Genomic DNA, 24383 nt, shown 5'->3' with positions numbered 1-24383 from the left:
CTGTATTGAGCAAAGTAACAATACTTAAACAAAACTCAAAACTACACGTTCCCGAATTAACAACTACATTTCCCATAGGTCATCTCTTGTCTTGTGTTGCCTGTTCTGTGACAGTCGGAGTTGATTTTTGACCCAAGAAGACAGGTCAACTTACACTGATTTGGATAAAGACCGTTTAAGGTACAGTTGCGATAAATTGTGTTATTAGGAGTCCAAAGTGTGTGGGCAACATCTGTTAGACGTAATTAAATTGAAGATGGCGCAGAAGAAGATGTCTTGTTGTGAAATTCAACAGTTTTTAGCTCCGTGGCTAGTGCGTTAGCCGGTGTTAGTGGATTTATGCACAAATGAGAAAAATCACAAACCAGGTGCATGAATATCTCAAGACTGGTATTAACATACACTATGTTTTACAGCTTTGAACCGAGGAGCTTTTTAATACGTTACATTGGATTTTAATTAAAAATGTATTATTATGAATTATTATTATAACAATAATAACAGCAATAATAATATTTATTGTTGATATTAACAGTCTGAATTCCTGTGATGTAAATATATGCTAATATTTCTTTCATAATTTCTAATAACACATAACTAATAATATATAAGCATAGATTTGCCTAACAGTTGTTCAGAGTTCTCAAACACATAACTTTCACCCCAAAAATGAAAATGTTGCCATTTTTCCATTGTATAACTTTTTTAAATTGAGGAATTTACTCATTTATGGTTCCTCTTTTAATGTGTCTATCTGTAATTTCACTTCCAGACACTGATGGAAACTCTTTCAATTGTACTGTTGGCCCTTCACGGCTGTAGGGATCATGCAGTGAATCGCTCCTGGCACTGACTGGCACTACAGGACACTGCGTCTTCTCTTATGCCTGATGCCAGGATGGCGGCAGACGTCCACAATAAGGGTGTATCCTGGGAGGTTAAAAATGGCAACTTGGCGCCATCAGATCGACTCCGGCAGGACCGGTCGGACAGTCCGACCCCCGGCCTGGTGGAGGGGACAGAGCCAGGTTAGTTTCACAGTTCACACTCTCAGTTATAAAGCTGTGTAATGATTAGATTTAAATAGATTTTGTTCTTGTCCAAGATTGTAATCTTTATTCATCTTAGAAAGATTATTTGTCACCAAAGTTTTTATGATGCTGTAACAAAGTAGTTAATGAGACCTATATGGTTCTTAAGCCTATATGTTGGTCCTTTATAAACAAACCACACCTTTTTTTCTTAGTCATGCATATCCTCATAATATCCCATTGTATTTCCTGTATTGAGTGATCAAAAAACCCATATGTTTGTATATATGTGATAGATGACTAGAATCTTAGAACTAGTTTAGTCATGTAAATGATTCTTTACAGAAGTTGAAGTTTATCACAACAGTTTCATAATGCTATGAAAGCTTCAAAGAAGTCTTTCGGCTGTTTCCTGAAACTGGAAAGTAAAAGAGTGTGCCTGTATTAAATTACAGTGGCTACTTGGCTTTGTGGGAATTCTTGATCCTAAATGAGTTAAAAGTAGTTTTTAATACATTTAGTTGATATACAGAAGCACCTCAATCTCATTGACTGTCCAGTCTCACTCTTAACCAGCAACCAGCAAGAGCTGTGTTTTTTTTCACAAGAAGCACTTGTTCCTAATTTAAAAAATGTAGGAGCACATGAAGAACTTCAGGGGCGCAATGAAAATGTGAAATTATTCCTGTGATGCAAAGCTGAATTTTTGGCATTATTTCTCCAGTCTTCAGTGTCACATGATCTTTCATAAATCCATCTAGTATGCTGGTTTGGTGATCAAGTAACATTTCATATTATTATCAATGTTTAAAACAGTTGTGCTGCTTAATATTTTTGTGAGAACCATGATAAAATGTTTTAATGATTCTTTGATTAATCTAAAGTTCAAGAGAACAGCATTTATTTGAAATAGAAATCTTTTGTTATATTATACATGTCTTTACTGTTACTTTTTTCAATTTAATGCATCCTTGCTGAAAAAAAAGTATTGTTGAAAAAAAAAATCTTACTGACCCCAAACCATTGAATGTTATATAAAACAATTTTTCAAAATGAGAAGCACAGAATATTTGTAAATTGACTTAATTTGCGTGTTTTTTTACTCAAAATCCACAGAAAAATACTTTTTTATTAATATTATTTATTATCTATTGTCAACACTGTGATTACATTAATGATAGGCCTACCTCAAATCATATAGCTTGTTGAACAGAGGTGTGCTATTACTTTTTTAAGCAATGTGTCACTTCTTCACAGGTGCCGGACAAGAGGGCGCCATGTTTGTTCACGCCCAGTCTTTTGAGGACCTGACTGCTGACAGTGAGTCTAACACTGGTGATAAATCTGCAGAGGTGGGCGACTCCAACCTAGAGAACGCTCAAGAAGCGGCTCTGGAAGGGGGTGAGGAGGAGGCACAGGAGGAAAGCTTAGAGGCTGAACAGGAGGAGGAGGGCAGAGAGGAGATACAGAGCAGGAAAAAGGCAAAAGAGGAGGATGTGACAAGCGAAACGTGGCGGAGTCACAGGAAGCATGTGTTTGTCTTGAGTGAGGCTGGGAAACCCATCTACACACGCTACGGCACAGAGGAGGCGCTCTCCAGCATCATGGGAGTCATGATGTTACTCATGTCAATTGTAGAAGATAGGAAGAATATCATACGCTCCATCCATGCAGGTAGGAAATATCCAGAAATGAAACAAAAAGGAAAATAGCTGATTTTGAAATAAGTGCACTACTATTCAAAAGTTTTGGTTCAGTAAGATTTATTGAAAAAGATTTATACATTTATTCAGTAAGGATGCCTACAGTGTAATGTAATATTGTGTTAACTATTTGAAATATAATCTGTTCTTTTGAACTTTCTGTTAGAATCCTGAAAAATATGTAACACGGTTTCCATATATAGATTGGTGTTAGTAATAAAAAAAAAATTATTGAGCTTCAAATCAGCATATTAGAGTGATTTCTGAAGGATCATGTGACACTGAAGAATGGAGTATTGATGCTGACATTTTTTCCAGCTTTTATGACAGCTGTTTTATCTTTACATTTTTCAAATTTAAATTATACAGTATTTACTGTATTTTTGATTTAAAAAAATCAAATAAATGCAGCCTTGAAAAAAAAGAAAAAAAACTTTCCAGAACTTGAGAATGGTTGTGTAAACTTGTGATAGATTTTTGAAAATTTTTATCAGGAACATCAGTTTATATTTATTTATTATTATGTATTGATAATATTTATTACAATTATTTTTATTTTATAATTAAAAAAAACAGACTTATGGCTTTATATTGTGTTTTAACGAAATGATCAAAATGCAAATGCACTCTTTCATGAGTTTTTGCCCTACAAACAATATAGCATTTTTGTGTAAACATCTCTTTCAGATGGCTACAGGGTGGTATTCCTGCGGAAGAGCCCTCTCATCCTGGTGGGCGTCTTTCGTACAAGCTGCTCCGACCGGGAATTGACACGAGAGCTTCAGTACATCTACTACCAAATTGTTAGCCTGCTAACCCTCACGCAGCTGAACCACGTTTTCCAGCACCGGCAGAGCTACGACCTGCGGCGCCTGCTGGCCGGCTCAGAGCACCTCACCGACAACCTGCTGCGGCTCCTGGACCGAGACCCGGGCCTGCTGCTGAGCGCCGTGATGTGCCTGCCTTTGGCCAGCTCGGCCCGGGACTTGGTCTCCTCCAGCTTGCAGGCTGCTAAAGCCAAGAACCTGGTATTCTCCATCCTGCTAGCAGGAAACAGGCTGGTGACGCTGGTGCGCAAAAAGGACCAGTTCCTGCACCACATGGACCTGCACTTGCTCTTCAACTTGGTCGGCTCTTCGTCCTCCTTCCGTGCAGGCGAGGGGTGGACGCCCATATGTCTGCCCAAGTTTAACCCGGCTGGATTTTTCCATGCACATATTTCTTACCTGGAACCAGCCTCTGATCTGTGTCTGATCCTGGTATCCACCGATCGAGAGGATTTCTTTAACCTCTCCGACTGCAAGAAGCGGTTTCTGGAGCGTTTGCGCAGACGAAGTGCATATCAATCCCTGCAGGAAGCGCTGAACATGCCAAGTTATCCTGTCTCCCAGGTCGGCATACCTGAGCTGCGACACTTTGTGTACAAATCTAAAAGCTCTGGGCTCTATACAAGGTAAGAGTTTAGTGATGATCATCACTAAAAAGTCAATAAATCATGGATAGATGGATGATAGATAGATAGATAGATAGATAGATAGATAGATAGATAGATAGATAGATAGATAGATAGATAGATAGATAGATAGATAGATAGATAGATAGATAGATAAGTTATTCATTGCTTTCTCCTGCCTTTTATCTAACTTCCTGTTTTCCTGTCAGCCCTGATCTTCCAGCACCATACCAGGGAGAAGAGGAGCAAGAAAGGCTGATGGGATTGTACCAGCAACTGCACAGCTGCCTGCATAACCCCACACGCCTCCTACGCTACATTTATCGCTGTGCAGACACTGAAAACCTTTATGCCTTGGTGAGTCTGCTGTAAAGTCCGTTAGATGGATACCTTTCAGAGATTTTGGTTGTGTGTGTGCATTCTTGAGGAGGTATCCAGTTAAAGCCATAGTTCACCCAAAAATTAAATTGAATTTTTTGTCAGAAAATTTGGGCTTAATCGCTTAATACATTTTGATTAGTTTTGCGATCTCTTTATACATTTTTGAAGCATCAAAGTGGTAGTTGCGTCGCTGTCAATGGAGGAACTGAAAGCTCTCAGATTTAACAGATCTTCATTTGTGTTCAGAAGATAAACGAAAGTCTTACGGGTTTAGAAACGACATGAGAGAGTAATAAATGACAGAATTTTCATATTTGGGTGAACTGTTCCTTTCAGTGCATTAAAACCCTGAGGTTTTTGCTGCTTTCTACCTTTCTTACATTGTCAAACCTCAACTCTGTATAGGTAACAAGTGGTTTCGAGCTCTACCTCTGCTTCAGTCCTTTGGGAACAAAGAGCCTTGCTGTATCTGCTGTCAACAAACTCCTAAAGTGGATCAGGAAGGAGGAGGATCGTCTGTTCATACTCAGTCCCTTAACATACTGAGCCAGTTCAGGTAGTTCTCAACACCTGAAACACTAGTGAACGTCTGACTTCAGACTGCTGGAAGAGCAGCATCTGTGAGCCTACGTGAATGCATGAATATGCAAAAGGATGCTGTCAGATATTAAGGGCTTGATTGCTATTTTGAGGGCTACTCACACTGGTGAACTGCAGTCGGTGGAATCAGGAAAGTTTGAAACTGAGTAAAAAAAAAAAAGGTGGGAAAAGTGTTGTGAAAGTAATGCTATATTAACAAATAATTGCTTTTAAATGTGGCCCTGTAACCAGCCGCAAAACATCGAAAGCAGTAAAACTAAATCTATAAAATGCTTACACTGTCTGTACGCTGCTAGAAACTGAACATCTAGGCCTTCACTTTTTATATATATATATATATATAATAGACCTGTCACTGTTTCAACCTAACATCTATAGTTTTAAACGAGCCAAGTTAATAAGTATTACTGATTGCATTAAATAATATTTGAGCTGTGGCCTTCAAATTTCATTATATTCACGAGAAGATTTTATTAATTTTTTTATGTGTGTTATGTTATTGACATTCAAATATATGATGTAGTGGGCCTGAAAGTATAGCTAACCAAACTGACTAGCATTTTATTTAAAAGACATGACTGACTAGGTGCGAACATTGCAAAAACCTGAAGCATGGCTCGATTTAAAGAGGAATCCACTTGTGATTTGGTCTGTATAAAGATCTCCATCTCTTTGGTTCAAATGTTTCAGTGACTGACCATGTGTTGCTACTGAGCGCCTCTCCAAAATATTTCTAAGGACCAATTGAATCAGAGATAATAACTTTTTATATTATGATTTTCTTTTGTTTCATAGATGCACTTGATTGTAAATGTATTACTAATGCTTTAATTTGAATGAATACTGTAATTGACACTGTGTCATTAGGGATTCTAATGCACTCAAGTTATCCATGTATGGTCTGGTTATTCTAGTCCTATGGGAAATCGTGAGATAAATGATGTAGATGATAATGTATGCCAGAGAAAAGTAATTTGTACATCTGGTATTTCAAAAATATTTGTGGTGGTGGCGGCACTCATGCTTATTGTCTAAAGCAATTTTGACACATGCACCAAGTTGAAAACAATCTTAAGAAATTAAATGCATTTACAGAAGACATTTTGCCATGTTTACTTTATAGCTTGGCTCTCTCTTTAGTTTCTCTTTAAAATTGCATGATACTGTTGTGTTTTAGGATATAGGAATGACAGCTTTAGTCATGTCTGATCCAGACATTTATTCTCCTATATAGTTATTTATGAATATAAAATAGCAATAATTAGCAAATTAATAGTATTCCAGACAAATAATCAAAGAATAACATGTTGATTTAATATTTCATATTTGTGTTAAGATTTATTTGTGTCATTAAAAGCAATAAAAGCGTATTTGAGTCTTGTACACTACTGTTCAAAAGTTTGGGGTCAGTGAGATTTTTTTTAAAGTTTTTTTGAAAGAAGTCTTTCTCACCAAAGCTGGATTTATTTAATCAAAAATATAGTAACAATTATTTTGTGAAATATAATTACTATTTCAATATATTTTAAAATGTAATTTATTTCTGTGATGCAAAGCTGAATTTTCAGCATTACTCCAGTCACATGAACCTTCAGAAATTATTCTAATTATGGTTACGTATTTGATAATAAGAAACATTTCTTATTATTATCAATGTTGACATTTTTAGATGATGATGAATAAAAAGTTCAAAAGAACAGCATTTATTTAAAATAGAAATCTTTTGTAACATTAAAAAAATCTTTACTTTCACTTTTGATCAATTTAATGAACCCTTGTTGAATAGAAGTATGCATTTCCTTTAAACAAAACAAAGGATTACTGATGCTTACAGTATAGAGAGAAATTTGGTTACTCTGGTTGTGAATAAACCATGCTATTCATGATGAGATTGGAAAGATGATACAAGGAAAAAAGACATGAAATTCAAAAGTATGCAAATCAGTATTCGTAACAAAAGCAGAAATAAAGAATACTGAAAATATGCTGATGTTCAAATAAAGTTATGATGGTTGCAGACAGTTAATGTTAACTCTCTGGGGTCGGCGGTCTCGCCGGCGATACCAGCTCACTTTTTTCCTTATCAGTGCAAAAGAGACTCAAATTACTCTGTTAATTTTGATCTTACATATAAGTGTTGTACATCATTCGATCCTGTTAAGTTTGTATTTTTTTTGTGGAACCTCATAATAAAAACAAAGTGTTGTGCTTTTCGCCTAATAAAGAAAAATAAACATGATGCGCGTTCTGCGTTCTCTCTGTCAGTGAAGTCCATTCTGAAACGCGTCCGAAAAATCATCTGTAACTCTGCAAATACTCAGTCAAACAGGTATACAGGCACACAGGCATGAAGCCTGAATTATATTCTTTTAAATGAAGTAATTTATATAAAAAAAATTTTTTCTCATTTTATGTAATCTGTACGAAAAGAGAGAGATGATAGTCGTTCTCGTCTCAGCTCATTAAAGTTAATTTGACCACGCCCACGGAGCGCGCGCTCTATTCAAACACAAATGCTCTGAGGCGATCCACGCTCACATCAGCTGGATAACCACCGAAAGAGACTCAGATTTACGACGCTGTGAGGAATAATAGTAGCCTACTATCTTAATAATAATCCTGGAAAAAATTACCTCAGAAGTAGGCTACAGGTAGTTTCATTTGGAGGAGCAACGGATCCAGCCAAAGAAATAGGTACATTCTTTATTTTCAAGTGCTTTGTGCTAATCGCGATATGGAATAGTGTCTGTAAACAAAAAGACTGTTTGAATCGCGTTTTTGTGTGTGAATGAATGAACAGCTTTTACCTAACTATATTCCAATACTGAGATGAGTAAAAATCGACTGAAATATGTTGAAATAAAATATTTTTGTATAAGCAACGTATTAAACTGCAAATTAACATTTATATGTCCTAATCATAAAAACGATATGTTACATATGAAAGACAAGATGTCGTTTTTACTGTAAAATACTGCCACATCAAATAAGCTTGTTTGCTAAGATGTTATTATAGTGTTTGTTCGATTGTAAGCTATATTCAAACTAATTAATCCGCAACTGTGAAATATGTATGATAAAATGTATACTTTAGTATATAATACAAAGAAAGATTACATTTGAAATATAGTTAAAATTTTAATTGTTGTTGTAATTGTAACCTTTTTATTAAAATAGCAAAAATATATGTAGGCTACATATAAATAAATCTTAGGTAAATCTTAGAAGCTCAATATAAGCCTCCTCTTTAAATTATTTGTATTGTGTTTTATTAGTGACACATGGATACATTCCCAATCTTTCTGTAAAAACAGTATGATAATTAACTGCACAATTACTAGAAATTTTTACATTTGATATTATACAATTTGCAAGCACAATTTGAAAAATAAATAAATAATTGGAACTGTGAACCAATTTTGTATTATATAGGCATATAATGTTATCTCTTTCGTATATATATATATATATATATATATTGTCATTGCATTCTTGTGGCTCAGTGACACACCTGAATGAAAGGGTCATTAGTATGCAGCCCCATTATGCGCTCATTATGCGGGCCCATTGTCTTCTCAGGTGTGAATCACAGCAGGTCACACCCCTGCGCATATTGCCTTTCCAAACAAAAAGTGTCATTTTTAAATTTAAACCAATCTATTGTTTTATGTGAATGATAAGGCAGGATGATTTTCAGATCATTTTGAAGAAAAAACTCTAGGCGACAACATCCATTAGTCAAAAGTCTTGTGGACACATATTTAGTATGTGTTTTGTGGCCTTATTTCAGAAACTTTAAGTTTTAGTTTTTTCAATAACCACGCATAAGCAATATTCTCTCAAAAATACAAAAATGTACATACATGTTGATAACACATTATGGTAGCCCTGTGTGTGCTAAATAGAGTGTAATTACACCTTTGCCAGTAATATGTTTATAAGCAACTGAAAAAAGCACAAATGTCAGAGTATGTCAAAACATCTCAAGGACCCCAAAAACACCTTGGACCCCAGAGGGTTTTAATGTATTTGTGTGTTTCACAGAAGTAAGTCATAGAGGTTTGGAACAACATGTGTGAACAAATGGGTTTCCCCTGCTGTCAAGATGTCATATCTTGCAGTTAATAAATAATTCTAAAAATGAAAAAAGGGATGAATGCTAATGGTATTTCTGTCACAATTTAGAACCAATCCTAATGAAATAACATTTTGTAAGAGTAGTTAGTAGTATAGTATGAATCAAATATTCTATTCTGTCCATGAGGCCTTCACACTTCACAGGGCTCATGATGAGGCTGGCACTTCAGGGATGCGTTGTGGTCGTGTCCAGGCGCAGGTTCACCTTCTGACCACTTTTAAATTTGCTTTGATGTCAGGCGCTCTGGCTCCCGGCAAACATGTGACTCTGGTGGCTGGTGTCTCTATTTTCACGTCCCGTGTTATAGAATCGCCATATGGCACATTCAGTAGGATTCACAGTGAGTGTTTCACTGAGTGGGGAGAACCGGTTTAATGTTGTAATCGGAACGGAAGAGCTGTGTTTTGTCCCGCGACTACAGCGCCTCACGGTCACCCAGTTGCCCTGCTGCACGGGTTCTATAGCCGGAACCGAACATTGTACAGAGTTCCCTAAGCTAGTCGCATCCAAAGCAGTATCTAAAACCCTTACACTCTTACAATTAACCTAAATTAAAGTTTGGATGCCTGAATGTCATTAACCAGACAGTTGACGGTAGTAGGGAAAAAAAAACTATTTAAGTCAGTGAAGTACATCATTTACCGACATTCTTCAAAATATCCTCCTTTGTGTTCATCAGAAGAAAGAAATTCATACAGGTTTGAAACAACTTGAGGGTGAGTAAACGATGACAGAATTTTCATTTTGAAGTGAACTATTCCTTTAACAACTGACAGTCTGTTTTCAAAGGTGAACAAAAAAATGTTTATATCCACATATGTAAACATGACATTTGAAGCATAAAAAATATGCAAAAAATGCAGCATGCAAATAAGTCGTAAAATCCCCTGAATGATTTGAATTTGGGGAAAAAACACAACAAACAAACTCAATACACTTTACAGATTCAGGTTTAGTATATAAAATAAAGGGGATATAGGTTGGTCTTACTGAATCATTGTCGTCAAGTTGAATTATATGATTTTAGACTTTACTTGCAGTTTCTTTTAATTTATTTGTATTATTTAAGATTTTTAATTTCTCCAAAAGCTCTCAAAATTCCCAATGGCTCAATCTCATAATAAAGGTATATTATTCTTATTATTAGACTAGACTTTCAGGTTAAAAAAAAAACACAAAACACCACAAGTATCATAAAACTGATCAATAGGATTTGTGTGTTATATTTACATCTTCTGAATCTAACAATACACGTTTTAGAGGAAAGGATTCTTAATAGACAATATATTGTCACGAAATGTATAACCTTGAGTCTCAGACCTTTCCTGGAATATGTTTTGTCAAGATTAGAAAACAAAATAGTTTATAAAATAGCTCAATTTTTTTTTGTAATATGAAACATGACACTAAAAGAGCTTAAAGAGCCTTTTCTATGGTAATGCAGTCCAATTTTCACAGGATGGATTTTAAGTTTTTTAGCTTTCAAGTGATACCTAATTTATGATGCTAACTAAAATATGTGATAGGAAAAAAAGGAAATAAAAAAAAAGCGCCACATATCCCATATTTATAGCAGTTACTGAAATGTTAATAGTGCGTTACTCATTTGTTCCTGTGCAGTTATTCATAAATGACAGAACCATATTCTAAAGTGTTACCAATTTGATGAATTAAACAGCTTGTAAACATAATTCATCAGTAGAAAAAAATGAAATAACCAGTTTAACATGAAATTATTATGCAATCATTTAAGATATTACTACTTATATAGAACCTATAGAAGTCAAGAACCCTCGGGTTCTAAAGAACTCCTTTAAAAGTTTCTATAGGAGACAGGAGTGAGCTATGAGGACCAGACTTTTTGAATTGAAATGGTTATTCTCTGAAAACCCTGATTCATTAACAAATCATTCTTTTAGAGGTTTCTTTTAACTGGATCAGTACCAGTTCACAAAATCAGTGAGAATGATCCGGTACTTAATTTCAAATCATTTACTCACTAAAAGGAAGATTATTAGTGTCATGGATACTACCAGAGACATACTACATCCAGCAACATCTGAACATGCAAAAAAGTGAAATACATTTGAGAAATATTTCCTGAATGATTTGAATGGAAAAATAAATAAACACAAAAGCAAATTATTGTACGTATTATTTATTTATTTAAATTATTTTTATTACATATATATTTACTGTGAAATAGTAATAACTGGTCAGTACTAAATCATTGTCAATAAATTGAATATATGCTAACCGAGTTTACTTACATTTTTTTTTTTTTTTTTTTGAGAATTGACATTTATCCACTCTTAAAAGAATGAAAAGACATTATGTTAGTCTCATAGTTCATTATAGTACAGATATATTTTTGTGTGTTGGTATTCTGAGTTAAAACATTTATAAATACAAAATGAATTTCCATCTTTAAAATTAAAGTCGTGAAATACAGTAACATGTACAGTATTTGTTTTTATGTTTTTTTTTTTTTACTTTATGTACTTCTGCATTCACCGACATTAATAAATAAAAAAGGAACATTTACAAATGATGAATGGCATATTTTGCAAACCAGTTTTCATCTATATTTAGTTGAAATGAAAGTATTTATAATTAGAATGCATTCTTTCTTTTATTATATTTACATTATTTACTGTATAATATACTAGAACTCAGTAGTGTCATAAGGTCATGTATTTTGCTTAAATGGGTCATATAATGGTACATGCACTTTTACAAGTTGATTGTACTGAAATGTATGTTGGCAGTGCCTGTACACAAACATCATAAAATGATAAAAATCCATCCAGTGTTTTTGTTTTAATCTCCTTATATGTTTTCCCCTGCCTCAAATCGAGCCGTTCGAGCCTGTGACGTCACAAGCTCGCACGCCCCTCCCACGATTGTTGAATGACAGCCGCGTTTCAACACAGACCTGCCCTCGCTCGTGAGCGAGCTGTCTATCATAGTGCGCGCGGACCGGCGCGGTCATTGTTGATATGCTTGAGCACTGTCTATGAGCAGAATGGCGTCTAAGCGATTCTGGTGTTCTGTTCTTGGGTGTAATAACGAACACAGCAGTCATTTTAATGTTCCTAAATCCGAACCGCTGAAGACGCAGTGGCTGAGTTTGTTTTCGAAGGGAATATTCCCCACGAGCAACGTCAATGCTTTCATGTTTGCGCGAATCATTTCTCACCAGACTGCTTATAAACGAGGAGGGTCAGTATAAAGCTGGATTTGCTAAGAAGCTGCTCCTGGACCGGTACCAACTATTCGTGTTCCTGCTGAACCTCCAAAATAACTGAAGTTAGTGTAACGTTTTATTAACCTTTAATATTAATCTTTGCAAATCGCTAGCTGCACGCTTCACAATGAATGCGTCTAAGGTTTACACTCAGGGTACATTACGGCATGTTTTCTATGTACGACGTTCTCAATATAATTCATAATCCCACGTCTATAATGAACAACGCGTTATGGTTATTGTGTCACAAACGGTGTACACTGAACAGAGAGGCGGCCAGGCGGGGTGAGCAAAGCTAATTATCATTTAAAGTCATATGCACTGAAACGGCGTGCTGAAAACAGAGCTGTTTTTGACCAGGTAAAATAAGTGTTTTCTTACAATACTAATGAGAATTTTTAATTAAAGTATAATACAAAGTTTTAGTTTAGACTCTAAAGAATCATATTAGCTTGTACAAAAATGGCATTATATGACCCCTTTAATATATGAAACCCACATTGTGTATCATGTAATCGTGTTTTGGTTATGCAAAGGAATGTCATGCTGTAAATCTAACACAAACCCCACCTCTGTAAATCCAGTATATAATATTCTCACACTGTCCATCTGACACCCTTCATCTGGATCATGGCACTGCACATCATCACCGTGATTTGCACGGTTCTTCTCCGAAGGTACGTCATACAGGATTTATTGTGTCCGTCCATTTCTTTTATAGCTTTGCTGATAAATTAACTTTTATAAACATTTTGTGAATCTTTTGCAGACATTTATTTCATTGTATAAAAAAAAAACACATTTAGAAATGTTTTAAAAGGCTTTATTATATGCAGGCTATGAATGCCCCTCATCATCTTCTCCTCATTTTCTTTCAGCACTGACACTGACATGTTTAAACTGTACCACTATTCCACCTGCAACATGCACACCAACTGTTAACTGTTCTTCAAGTTCACAGTGCAGTTCCATGACCACGTACGGTAATAATAACATGATTATGAAACGTGCATTTGGTAAGGATTATGTTATTGACTGGGTTTGCTAGTGAATCTTCGTTATTTTTAATGTTGTTGATTGTAGATGGCAGAAACATTGTCGATGTGAAGAGTTGCGCAGCTGCCTCGTGTGTTAATTTGAGCATAAATCTTTTAGTCCCGATCTTTGGATTGATCGGGATGTCCTCCAAATGCTGTTCTTCAGATTACTGCAACAATGCCACAGGTACTATAAAAGTGAATGTAAAGGAAACAACACTGTTATGCTTACAATTATTCTAATTTACCATACATTACATTTACATTTTTTGAAAAATTTTACATTTATTTTCTACAACATGCCATGGTACTGATCTTTTAGTTGCTAGTATGATTTGTAACAATGCGTCATTGTCATTGTTTACTCTTATTTTGTTCAAACCTGTATGATTTTCTGTCTTCCATGTAATACAAAATGAGAATTTTTAAAGAATATACTAGTCATTTTTTTCAATCCATTTGCAATGAATGGAAGTTTCAAACTTCAAAAAGGGCACAGAATCATCATACCTGTAAAAGTGGCCCATACATATTTATGTCATTATTCACTCATAATCTTTATTTCTAGTAAGTCAATGGTTTGAAATTAAGAACCGGGTCATTCTGACTGCTTTTGTAAACTTGATCAACTGAATCAGAGAAGAGAACTCAAAAGAAGAGATCTTATTTAAACAGTAGAAATGTTACTGTTTAAATAAGTATGTTCTTCATACATAGCCATTGTATAGATTCACACTCTAAAAAATGCTGGGTTTGTCCATATTTGACCCAAATTTGGGTCAAATATGGACAAACATAAATGTTGGGTTAAAATGTAATTAAAAAAATTACAGTTGAAAGTGAAAGTTGAAGTTGGGTTAAAATTTTAAATTACATTTTTAACCCAACATTTGGGTTTGTCCATATTTGACCCAAATTTGGGTTAAAACAACACAGCATCGTTTAGAGTGCAGAAGATGTAAATATAATGCACAAGCCCTATGGAGCACTTGTTGTGTTTTGTGTCCTTTTTGAAAGTCTCTGACAATATGGCGACAGTTGCTAAGGCTTTTTAATGTATGGCTGAGTTCAACTGCCTCTGCTTTTACACCTTCAGACTCAGAGAACGGATTGAGCTGCTACAGCTGCAATGGCACAGACTGCACACTGAAATGTAAAGGTGGTGAGAACCAGTGCATCACTGTAGCAGGTGATTCAATTCTAATCTACTATGCAGAGATTTGCTGTTCTCTTTCATAGGTTCACTCAACACTGCGTAGCTTAGGACGCAGTGGGAACGCCCTCTGGGTGTGCCGATTGTCTGAAGCCCTTATAGAATCACGCCAATTCATTGGCTGATGGCGCGGGCGCCGCCCCGACGCTCTTGCGTCGTCACATTATATTAGCGCGCGCGCCATCTGCTCCTCAGATTTCTCTGCCTTCACGAAGCAGCCATCTTAGCCCTTCGGTCTCGGTTTTTCTGGCCCAAATAATTCGGATTTATCATCAGCATTCTTCATCTGCACTTCAGCGACTGCGAATAGTGGAACTCAGTTCTCCTTGCGGTGAAGTGCCATGGAGTTTCGTCGTTGCCCGCCGCCATGCGTTCGCTTTATTGCGAACGACGACCCTCACAGTAAGTCTGTTAAATTTATGGGTTTTTCGCATGCGCGCGAGGCTGTTTTAGGCTTGTCTAAATGCAAGTTTTGTGACAACCTGCTTCTCAAAACCCTCCGCTCTCGGCTCGCGGTTTTTGAGAAGGAGTCATTCGTTCCCCCCCGTCGCGCTCCCGAGGCTGCCGAGGCCTCGTTGGAATCCGCGACCTGGGGTTCGGATGTAGAGCTCGAGGATATAGAGTACAAGCAGACGGGCCAGGCCCTTTCTCTCCCTCCCTCTCCCGAGCACGCACGCGGTGTTCGGCCAGTCGAGTTTTCGCATGATTATTTATGCCCCAGCCCGAGAGCGCGCGAGACGGTTTCTTTCGGGCTGGAAGATATTATTTACACTACAGCGTCCGACTCTGAGGATTTCGGGCCTGTTTTAGCTACTGACGGTCTCCCGCCTAGCGGCCAGGAGGCGCAGCCTACTGCGGCCTACACGGAGCTTATCGACGTGCTTTCGCGCGCTACGGAGAAGCTCTCTATCGACTGGCCCGACGAGCCCCGCGAGTCACAATCGTCTAAACTCGACGAGAGATTTTTAAGTGGCCCTAATTCTAGGCTTGAGCGGAGAAAGCTGCCCTTCTTCAGTGATCTGCATCACGAGATCTCCAGATCCTGGAAGCAGCCTTTTTCCGTGCGTCTAACAAACGCGGCAGCCGCTGACTTCACCAACCTCGTTGGTTCTGTGGAGCAGGGCTATTCCGCCATTCCAGCGGTTGAGGACACGTTGGCTACTCACCTTTCTCCGTCGTCTGCTCCGTCATGGAAATCTCGCCCCCTCCTTCCCTCTAAACCGTGCAGGACTACTTCCGCCCTTATCGGAAAGTCCTACATGGCAGCTGGTCAGGCAGGCATGGCCCTACATACTATGGCCATCATCCAAGCCTACCAGACGGATGTCTTGAAGGAGATGGACGAGGGAACAGGAATTACGCCAGAAGCTGTCAAAGAGCTTCGTAAGGCCACGGATCTGGCCTTAAGAGCCACCAAACACACCGCACGCACTATAGGTCGTTCTATGGCAGGGGCGATTGCTGCAGAGCGCCACCTATGGCTTAATCTCACGGAGATCCGTGACAAAGTGAAGGTTTTCCTCTTGGACGCCCCAGTTTCTCAATCTGGTCTGTTTGGGGAGGCGGTCAACACTGTGGTTGACAAGTTTCAGGCCGCAAAATCCCAGTCGGCTGCCCTCAGGCAGTTTATGCCCAGGAGGGCTAGGGAATCCTCTAACCCCTCCCCGGCTCAACCCAGAGAACGTTCGTCTCATAGGCCGGATTTTGCTGCTAGGAGAAGTGACTCGGTTCATCCCCCACCTGCTACGGTTTGGGGAGCCCGCGGTCGCCCGTTCCCCCGCCAGCGACCTCATAAGCGTCTGGAGCTGAAGCGGTCTAACAAACCCTTCGCTCCAGCCTCCTCGAATCGTTCCTGACCCGCAGGTCAGAAAGAGGAGAGCTTCCCCCGATTTACGAGGTTGGGACAGACCGCGAAAGCGTTTCTGCCCACCTCTAACTCGCTCTCCTTCTCTAAACCTGTCACTTTCGCCACCCGGCGTGTTTCGAAGTGCAGTTACTACTCGACCTCGTTCAAACCGTCCGGCGCAGGAGGACGGAGACGCGTTCAGCTTTCTCCCCTTGCCTCCGACGCGTTTGATACCTGCTGCTCGCATCCTCGGAGACACTTTCGGTTTTCCTCAGGAGCAGGCAGACCCTATGATCTTGATCAAACAGGCAGTGGTACCTCCCGCTACGTGTCAGGACCTCAAGTGCCCTCCTTCACGTTGGACCACGCCACCCCACAGGAGTCAGCGCGTCACCCTAACTCAGGTATGTCCGCCACATTGCAACACTCCTCTTCCTCTCTCTCATTTCTTTCAAGAATGGAGGCGTCTGCCAGGGGTATCGCCTTGGATCCTCCGCACGGTTCGGCTCGGCTACACACTTCAGTTCTGTCGCCCGCCCCCTTGCTTCAACGGAGTCTTTCCAACTGTAGTCAACAGCGCCTCAGAGGCTTCTGTACTACAGCAGGAGATTTCGTCCCTTCTCCTCAAGGGAGCAATAGAAGAGGTTCCTCCGAAGGAAGTCGAGCAAGGCTTCTTCAGCCGTTACTTCTTGGTCCCGAAAAAGGGCGGAGGTCTGCGACCAATACTGGACCTGCGCCGGCTAAATTTCTCCCTTTACAAAGGGAAATTCAAGATGTTGACGCTGAAAGCTATCATATCTCAAATTCGAGCAGGGGACTGGTTCGTGACAGTAGACTTGAAGGATGCATATTTTCATATTCAGGTCGTACGGCGACACAGGAGGTTCCTCAGGTTTGCCTTTGGAGAGAGGGCATACCAGTACAGGGTCCTTCCCTTTGGTCTCGCTCTAGCGCCGAGAACGTTCACAAAGTGTATGGATGCTGCTCTGGCCCCGTTGCGGCTCCAGGGCATCCGTATACTCAACTACCTGGACGATTGGCTCCTTTTAGCCCAATCCAGGGAATTAGTGACTCACCACAGGGACATTGTCCTCCGTCACATTCAGTCTCTCGGCTTGAGGTTGAACACGGAGAAGAGTGTTCTTACCCCAACTCAAAGCACAGTTTTCTTAGGGGTGCGCCTGGATTCCGTTCTGATGCAGGCCCGTTTGGCTCCTGCCCGGATTTCCAGTCTTTTGACATGTTTGGCTCGCTTCACGCTCAGCCATCGTGTTTCTGTGGGCACTTGCCGCAGGCTTCTGGGTCTCATGGCCGCAGCATCCCCTGTGCTTCCCCTAGGGTTGCTCCACATGAGACCGTTTCTGTGGTGGATGAAACTCTCAGGTGCCCGGTCCACAGGACCGGCTCTTCGCCTGTTGAAGGTGTCGCGCAGTTGCTTCCGCGCCCTTTCAATTTGGCGGGACCCTCTCTTCCTTCGGAAAGGGGTCGACATGGGTGCAGTTTTCCGTCGCCAAATGGTATCGACGGACGCCTCTCTGACCGGCTGGGGTGCGGTTTTCGAGGGCAGGCCAGCATGTGGGGTCTGGACTGGAGAGACTCTCTCTTGGCACATAAACAGCTTGGAGCTGAGAGCTGTTTCCCTGGCCCTTCTTCACTTTCTCCCCTTTCTCGAAGGACACCATGTCATTGTCAGAACAGACAATATGGCGGTAGTGTCTCATGTAAACCGACAGGGGGGTTCACGGTCGCGCACCCTGGACAGGCATGCGCGCCACCTTCTCCTGTGGTCTCAGGGCAAGTTCCTTTCACTGAGGGCAGTCCATGTTCCTGGGATCCTGAACCTCGCAGCAGATTTTCTGTCGAGGCAGAAGCTCAGGTCGGGGGAATGGATGTTGAACCGCCGAACAGTTGCCCTGATTTGGGAAGTGTTCGGAAAAGCAGAGGTGGACCTCTTTGCATCACAGGAGTCGTCCCAATGCCCACTTTGGTTCTCCCTGAGCCCCCCAGCACCATTGGGGATAGATGCATTCGCCCACCCGTGGCCAATGCAGAAACTTTATGCATTCCCGCCTGTCAAGTTGATCCAGGCAGTTCTGTCCAGAGTGAGGGAGAGCGGAGCCCGTCTCCTACTTATAGCCCCATTCTGGCCCTCCCAGCCGTGGTTCTCGGAGCTGGTTCCTCTTCTGGAACTTCCCCCTTAGGAGATTCCGGTCAGGGAGGATCTGCTGTCCCAGCTTCAGGGCAGGATATGGCATCCTCGCCCCGAAATGTGGAAGTCATGCGTATGGCCCATCAGAGGCCGCTAGCTTTGAGCTTTGGTCTTCCCGCTGACGTCCAGGAGACCATTGAAGGGTTGGTCAAAATCCCTTGCCTCTTCAAATACATATATAATCATATATCATTTTGAATGGTTATATACTTCCTTTATAAAAATCAATAATCAAATATATTCATTATCACATAATAATTTTTATATTCTTGTGCTTGTGAAAATATATTTTCTTAAATGCATGGATGCAAGTAACCAGTTTCTTTTAGGTGCATTCCAATCTTACTTTGAGATTGCACTTAGTACACGCAGGACACGAAGGCCACGTAACCCACAAGGCCGTTTGTCTCTTTCTCTGGGATCAGTAGAAAGGTTAGAGGGTCCTAAAGGCAGCGTGGGCACATATGATTCTTCGCTGGACATATGGTCAAGCTATATTGAGCGTTACTATCAAACTTTAATTGTTGTATTAGAATGTATTCTTTCCAGTATATTTCCTTCCTTGGGAGTAAATGTCAGTTATCTGTTTTTCTCCCAAACGAGTGAATGTTTTAGCATTATGTTTTGGTATACTTAACTGATAATAAGGAGCTCAGACTCTCTTCAGCCTTGATGGGAGCTGTTATTTGCTAGTGTCTGTTATTTGTGTGTGTGTGCATATGACATTCTATGTAGGTTCTGGACGGTCAAGCCAGACACCCCGGCGCCCTTCTCTAACCTGCGAGGCCACCACAGACCTAAATCCAATGAGTGGACGACAACTATCTTGACTAATGGCGATAGGCACCCCTATCTCCTCACATGTGTTAAATTGTTTAGGCTTTCATGTTTCTTAGCCAATGAGAATCATTCAACCTGTAAGCAATGACGTAGCTTAGACCTTGGAAATGGTATAACTGCTGTGATCTTTGTAACTGTAAGCGGGGCGGCCTACGAACTCCTGTGTGAGTCTTGAAGCTGACTTCTGCTGATGAAAATGCAAACTATCTTCAGTAAAACTTTTCTTTAATTTTTTATAATTCTGACTCCGGGTCTTCATTCTTCATATCTGGTTCTGGGTCTTTGACTGTACACCCCTTACACCATTGCGAGTGCAAGAGCCCCTTCCACGAGAAGGTTATATTCCTCCGAGTGGCGTGTTCGACACACGCTACGGACCCAGTCAGCTGCCCAGTCGGTTCAGTGCTGGAATTCCTACAGGAGAAGTTTGCTTCTGGAGCGGCCGCTACTACTCTGAGAGTATATGTTGCTGCTATTGCCGCTCATAGGGAGTCGGATGAGATCCCCCTAGGTAAATTGAGGTTAGTCTCAGCATTTATGCGTGGGGTTAGGCGCCTGAAACCAGTACGCTCCCCTGGAATTCCCTCTTGGGACCTGTCGGTCGTCCTGGAGGGCTTAACGGAAGCTCCCTTTGAGCCCTTAGAGTCAGCTCCAGAGCGGATTCTGACTCTCAAGGTTACTCTTTTGTTAGCCTTGGCTTCTTTGAAGCGGGTGGGGGATTTACAAGCTCTTTCTGTTAGCAAGACTTGTATAGACTTCGCTCCTGGTCTTGTCAGGGTGACTTTGAGACCGAAACCGGGATATGTGCCCAAAGTATTGTCAACAGCATTCTGGTCTCAGGTTATTAACCTTCACTCTTTCCATCCTCCTCCTTTTGTCTCTGAGGATGACAAGAAGCTTAATTTGCTCTGCCCTGTCCGAGCATTGAAGTTATACGTGGATCGCTCTGGCGGTTGGAGAAAATCCAACCAGCTCTTGGTATGTTTTGGTGCTGGCCGCCGCGGGCTTGCCGCATCAAAGCAGAGAATTTCCCACTGGGTTACAGAGGCTATTTCACTGGCATATGAGGTGCGCGGTCTGCCTTCATCTCTTAGCATCAGGGCACATTGCACCAGAGGCGTGGCTTCCTCTCAAGCACTTTTTAGAGGTGCCCTCCTGGAAGACATTTGTGTAGCGGCAGGCTGGTCCTCTCCGCACACTTTTGTCAGATTCTATAGTTTGGATCTTGACATGACTCCAGGTTCCCAAGTTTTATCTGCTTGAACCAGTCGTGTGAGTTATCTGGTCTTTGTACTAGTTACGGCAGCGCTTAGCTTGGCGAGTTTGGTATTTCGTTCCCACTGCGTCCTAAGCTACGCAGCGTTGAGTGAACCTATGAAAGAGAACGTCTCTGGTTACTGGTGTAACCTATGTTCTCTGAATAGGGAACGAGACGCTGCGTTCGCTGCCAAGCTCCTTGCGCTGCCGACAAGCTCCTTTTTCGGCAGAGAAATCTGAGGAGCAGATGGCGCGCGCGCTAATATAATGTGACGACGCAAGAGCGTCGGGGCGGCGCCCGCGCCATCAGCCAATGAATTGGCGTGATTCTATAAGGGCTTCAGACAATCGGCACACCCAGAGGGCGTTCCCACTGCGTCCTAAGCTACGCAGCGTCTCGTTCCCTATTCAGAGAACATAGGTTACACCAGTAACCAGAGACGTTTTATAATGTGAATGAATAACAGTTCTTTTTTTACCACCAAGACTAATTTCTTCTGAAAGCTTTCTACAAATCCTTTTCCTCTTCTCTTTTTTCTGTCAGCTGGATTAAATGGCATGAACCATACTTTCAAAGGATGCGCAAGCCAAAACATCTGTAATAACAGTGCACTAGTGACCAGTACACTAGTACACCCAGGAGTAAACATGTTTTCTTTTTCATGTCTTGAAGCAAATAATATGACACAGGGACCTGTTTCTGCTGGTACCAGTACTTTTTTCCATCTGAAATCTGTTTCAGGAGGTTTTCTTTTGGTTTTATTAGTGTTTGGATGCTCAGTTTTGTCAATGTAAAGCAGTTTCAAGCTTTTCTGATTAATTGAGGGAAATGTATTTGTTGAAAATGATCACCTGTGTAATAAGTGTGCTGTTCTGTTTCTAATCAGGAATTTAATCATGTAAAATAACCATTTATTAACAGTTACTTTATTAGCAGTCTTATTAAACACTAACATTTGAATGATCAAAATCCCTCGCTATATTCTTGTCGATGTGCAGAATAATTAGAAAGAGAGAAAAGTAACAGGGATTAATAATTTCATATTGACGAAAGTTGAATTACAGCACATTTTCACTGTTACATGAGCCCATACACTTTAGGTGTGCTTTGTACACTCACCTAAAGGATTATTAGGAACACCATACTAATACTGTGTTTGACCCCCTTTCGCCTTCAGAACTGCCTTAATTCTACGTGGCATTGATTCAACAAGGTGCTGAAAACATTTTTTAGAAATGTTGGCCCATATTGATAGGATAGCATCTTGCAGTTGATGGAGATTTGTGGGATGCACATCCAGGGCACGAAGCTCCCGTTCCACCACATCCCAAAGATGCTCTATCGGGTTGAGATCTGGTGACTGTGGGGGCCATTTTAGTACAGTGAACTCATTGTCATGTTCAAGAAACCAATTTGAAATGATTCGAGCTTTGTGACATGGTGCATTATCCTGCTGGAAGTAGCCATCAGAGGATGGGTACATGGTGGCCATAAAGGGATGTACATGGTCAGAAACAATGCTCAGGTAGGCCGTGGCATTTAAACGATGCCCAATTGGCACTAAGGGGCCTAGTTTGCCAAGAAAACATCCCCCACACCATTACACCACCACCACCAGCCTGCACAGTGGTAACAAGGCATGATGGATCCATGTTCTGTTTACGCCAAATTCTGACTCTACCATCTGAATGTCTCAACAGAAATCGAGACTCATCAGACCAGGCAACATTTTTCCAGTCTTCAACTGTCCAATTTTGGTGAGCTCTTGCAAATTGTAGCCTCTTTTTCCTATTTGTAGTGGAGATGAGTGGTACCCGGTGGGGTCTTCTGCTGTTGTAGCCCATCCGCCTCAAGGTTGTGCGTGTTTTGGCTTCACAAATGCTTTGCTGCATACCTCGGTTGTAACGAGTGGTTATTTCAGTCAAAGTTGCTCTTCTATCAGCTTGAATCAGTCGGCCCATTCTCCTCTGACCTCTAGCATCAACAAGGCATTTTCGCCCACAGGACTGCCGCATACTGGATGTTTTTCCCTTTTCACACCATTCTTTGTAAACCCTAGAAATGGTTGTGCGTGAAAATCCCAGTAACTGAGCAGATTGTGAAATACTCAGACCGGCCCGTCTGGCACCAACAACCATGCCATGCTCAAAATTGCTTAACCCGCTGAACCCGACGGCATCGTCCACGACGCCACACGACTCCTCCGATAAATATTTATATTATTTGATGAAAATTTGATCGATTTTCTTACCGTTTTTTGCAGCAGAAAGCTAACGAGCTAGCCGTCACGGGGGTGTCTTTCGTGTCTTTCTAGCCTTTACAGAAGGTTTTCTATCCAGCCTGGAACTTGTGCGTCCTTTCAGAGTGTTTCAGCAATAAATCCAAACGCTTATATCCAAGTTTTATCGACTTGATGTCCATAATTTATACATTATCCGTCATTTTTGCCGCTAGCTCGATGCTAGCTGCCATTTTGGATAACACGTCATGCGTTGCGTGAGGTTGTTGACCAATGACAGGCTGATCCGTCATCCACGTTGGTGTGCGTCATTACGCATGAACCAAGGCTGATATTGTGGAGAGAGAGACGCGAGTTTTGAATAATGGATCGTCAGATTGAGAAACATGGATCTAAATCAAGCGCTGGTCTTTTTTGATCCCATGGAGGATAATGGATTTTCTGGAGAAAAGAGCTTTTTGACTGATGAGGAACTAGATTACCTGGATGGTCTTAGACCCTGCTGAAGAATAAGTTCCATTTATTTATTTACTGTAAAAGTGAATATCACTATTCTATGATATATCAATATCATATTATCACTAATATGATAAAATATACATTTTCTTAATATGTAAAAATAAGTTCTGTAAAAGTAGTATTTCGTTTTTCTATGTTTGTTACAGAGTTGTGGATTACACTTTGTCTGCCATAGTTTGTCTGTAAAAGTATATAAAAAAAAACTAATATAATAAAATATACATTTTCTAAATATGGTCAAACAGGCCACCCCCTGGAAATGCAAAGCCTGTGATGTGGCCCTCTGTGTGATTCCTGATAGGAACTGTTTTGAGGCTTGGCATCAGTGAATTTCATGAGGCCCAAAACGCCTGGACTTCTTTTGGAAAAATGTAAATAGTTTTGGTTCTGTTCAAGTTATAATGTTTATTCCTGTGCTCCAGGACTCCAAAGACATGAACAAACTGTTTTCCAGAGGACATTTGCTTAGCTTTTATTTATTTGTGTGTGATTTCAATAAATGTTTGAGTGATTCAATTTCCGTTTTATTTTTTCATTTGTCTTTGTGGTCCCATAACTTATTTTACATTCAGGTGACATCAATGCAACACAAATATGCTGAAAGTTCAATTTGTCCTGAAAAAAAAGAGGTGTGTCAATTGTCTGTGCACAAAAGGGTTGATGTTTTAC

The 24383-nt window shown here is 40.4% G+C and overlaps 1 protein-coding gene and 1 long non-coding RNA gene across 3 annotated transcripts in view; one reads left to right on the top strand and one right to left on the bottom strand.

Annotated features, from left to right (window-relative positions):
• Positions 1–24383, bottom strand: part of LOC130083539 (uncharacterized) — a 104197-nt gene that overhangs the window by 50865 nt on the left and 28949 nt on the right. The window lies entirely within an intron of this gene.
• On the top strand, positions 75–5631 carry mon1a (MON1 secretory trafficking family member A). The gene is made up of 6 exons (XM_056248612.1): positions 75–180; positions 773–1028; positions 2289–2705; positions 3422–4187; positions 4397–4544; positions 4974–5631. Exons 2-6 carry the CDS (start codon positions 884–886, stop codon positions 5112–5114), a joined length of 1617 nt encoding a protein of 538 aa, XP_056104587.1. The 5' UTR covers positions 75–180; positions 773–883; the 3' UTR covers positions 5115–5631.

Source organism: Rhinichthys klamathensis, unplaced genomic scaffold, assembly GCF_029890125.1.
Source record: "Rhinichthys klamathensis goyatoka isolate OS25496 unplaced genomic scaffold, OSU_Roscu_1.1 h1tg000056l_1, whole genome shotgun sequence".
NCBI classification, from domain to species: domain Eukaryota; kingdom Metazoa; phylum Chordata; class Actinopteri; order Cypriniformes; family Leuciscidae; genus Rhinichthys; species Rhinichthys klamathensis.
The sequence above is the reverse complement of the archived record's forward strand: the minus strand, read 5'-3'. Positions and strand labels throughout refer to the sequence as shown.